Raw genomic sequence first — 1,902 nt, 5'->3', positions numbered from 1 at the left:
AATTAGTTGGTGGATGCCACTGTTGGGCATCCTTGGATGAGTTTTCTGGATGCTTTTCAAGGTTATCACGAAATACCTTTGGCTTTGGATGATCAAGAGAAAACAACCTTCGTCACTCCTACGGAAAATTATCATTACAAGGTAATGCCCTTTGGTTTAAAGAACGCAGGGGCTACTTATCAAAGGATGATGACCAAAATGTTCGAGCCACAACTGGGAAAAACTATTGAGGTTTATGTGGATGACATGGTAGTGAAGAGTAAAGTGGCGTCCGCACATGTGGGAGACCTAGGGGACACCTTTCAAATACCAAGGAAACACAAGCTGCGCCTCAATGCTTCTAAATGTTATTTTGGTGTGGGCTTAGGTAAATTTTCGGGTTATATGGTCACTCATTGTGGAATTGAAGTTAACCCTGCATATGTTAGAGCAAACCCTGCACATGTTAGAGCAATTAACAACTTGCAGCCACATCGGAATCCCAAAGAAGTCCAAAAGTTAACGGGGATGACTACTGCCTTAAATCAGTTTATCTCTCGGTCCGCAGACAGATGTAGGCCTTCCTTCCAGTTGTTGAACAAGTGGAAAGAATTTGAATGGACCGAGAAGTGAGCTTTAGCCTTTCAGCAGCTTAAGGAATATCTTTCTCGGCCGCCTGTTATGTCTCGACCCGAGGTGGATGAAGTTCTATTCCTCTACATTGTTGTGGCTCATCATGCCGTTAGTTTGGTGTTGATACGGGTTAATGGTGGTGTACAGATGTCGGTTTATTATGGAAGCAAGTCATTACATGAGGTAGAGGTGCATTATTTACCGTTGGAAAAAGCTATTCTAGCAGTGGTGCATGCTACGCATAAGCTTCCCCATTACTTCTAATCCCATACTGTAGTTGTTTTAACTCAACTTCCGCTTAAATCAATACTTCGAAGCGCCGACTACATGGGAAGGATTGCCAAGTGGGGTACCATCCTGGGAGCCTTTGATATTAAGTATATGCCTCGCACCTCTGTAAAAGGTCAAGTCCTTGCCGATTTGGTGGCTGAATTCGCTGAGCCCTCGTTAGAAGAAAATGCCAAGACTTTGGACATGGATGAAAAATCAATTGGCACAATCTCCCTAAAGGAACCTCTGCTGTGGAAAGTGTATGTGGATGGCACTGTAAACCAAAGAAGATCAGGAGTGAGGCTGGTGGTGATTTCTCCGAAGAGGATCGTGATTGAGAAATCTTTGAGGTTGAACTTCTCAGCCACAAATAATGAAGCTGAGTATGAGACTCTCTTGGTAGGGATGACCATGGTTCAAAAGATGGGAGGAAAAAAGGCAGAAATGTTCTTGGATTCGAGGCTGGTTGTGGGCCAGGTAATAAGGGAACTAGAGGTCAGGGATCCAAGGATGCAGGAGTATTTAAACTAGGTTAGGCAGTTACGATTAAAGTTTGAGTCTTTTATCTTAGTGCAAATCCCCAAAAGTAGAAACACCCATGCAGACTCTCTTGCCACATTAGCAACATCCTCGACACAGAGCTTACCTTAGGTTATCTTGGTGGAAGACTTGTGTAGACCTAATGAGATGAATGGGAATGCAGTCCATGTTCATCAAACTCGAGTAGGGCCTAGTTGGATGGACTCCATTGTGTTGTTCCTTAAAGAAGATGTCTTACATGAAGAAAGGTCTGAAGCCGACAAAATGCATAAAAAGGCTCCTCGGTTCTGGTTATCTAAGGACCAAAAGTTGTACAAATGCTCTTTTTTTGGACCATACTTGCTGTGTATACACCCTAAAGCAACCGAGTTACTATTGGAAGAATTACATGAAGGAATTTGTGGAAGCCACATAGGAGGTAGATCTTTATCTCACAGGGCACTAACCCAAGGGTATTGGTGGCCAAATATGCAGAGAGAA

The 1,902-nt window shown here is 43.3% G+C and overlaps 1 protein-coding gene across 1 annotated transcript; it reads left to right on the top strand.

The window, feature by feature from the left end:
* The first annotated feature begins 939 nt into the window (after nt 1-939).
* LOC142606261 (uncharacterized) lies at nt 940-1,413 on the top strand. The gene has a single exon (XM_075777643.1). The coding sequence runs from the start codon at nt 940-942 to the stop codon at nt 1,411-1,413; it is 474 nt and encodes a 157-aa protein (XP_075633758.1).
* Nucleotides 1,414-1,902: the final 489 nt, after the last annotated feature.

The sequence above is a fragment of the Castanea sativa genome, chromosome 8 (assembly GCF_040712315.1).
Source record: "Castanea sativa cultivar Marrone di Chiusa Pesio chromosome 8, ASM4071231v1".
NCBI lineage: Eukaryota > Viridiplantae > Streptophyta > Magnoliopsida > Fagales > Fagaceae > Castanea > Castanea sativa.
The sequence above is the reverse complement of the archived record's forward strand: the minus strand, read 5'-3'. Positions and strand labels throughout refer to the sequence as shown.

Coding starts and splice junctions, on each gene's coding strand:
- LOC142606261 (XM_075777643.1), top strand. CDS start 940: ATGGGAAGGATTGCCAAGTGGGGTACCATCCTGGGAGCCTTTGATATT.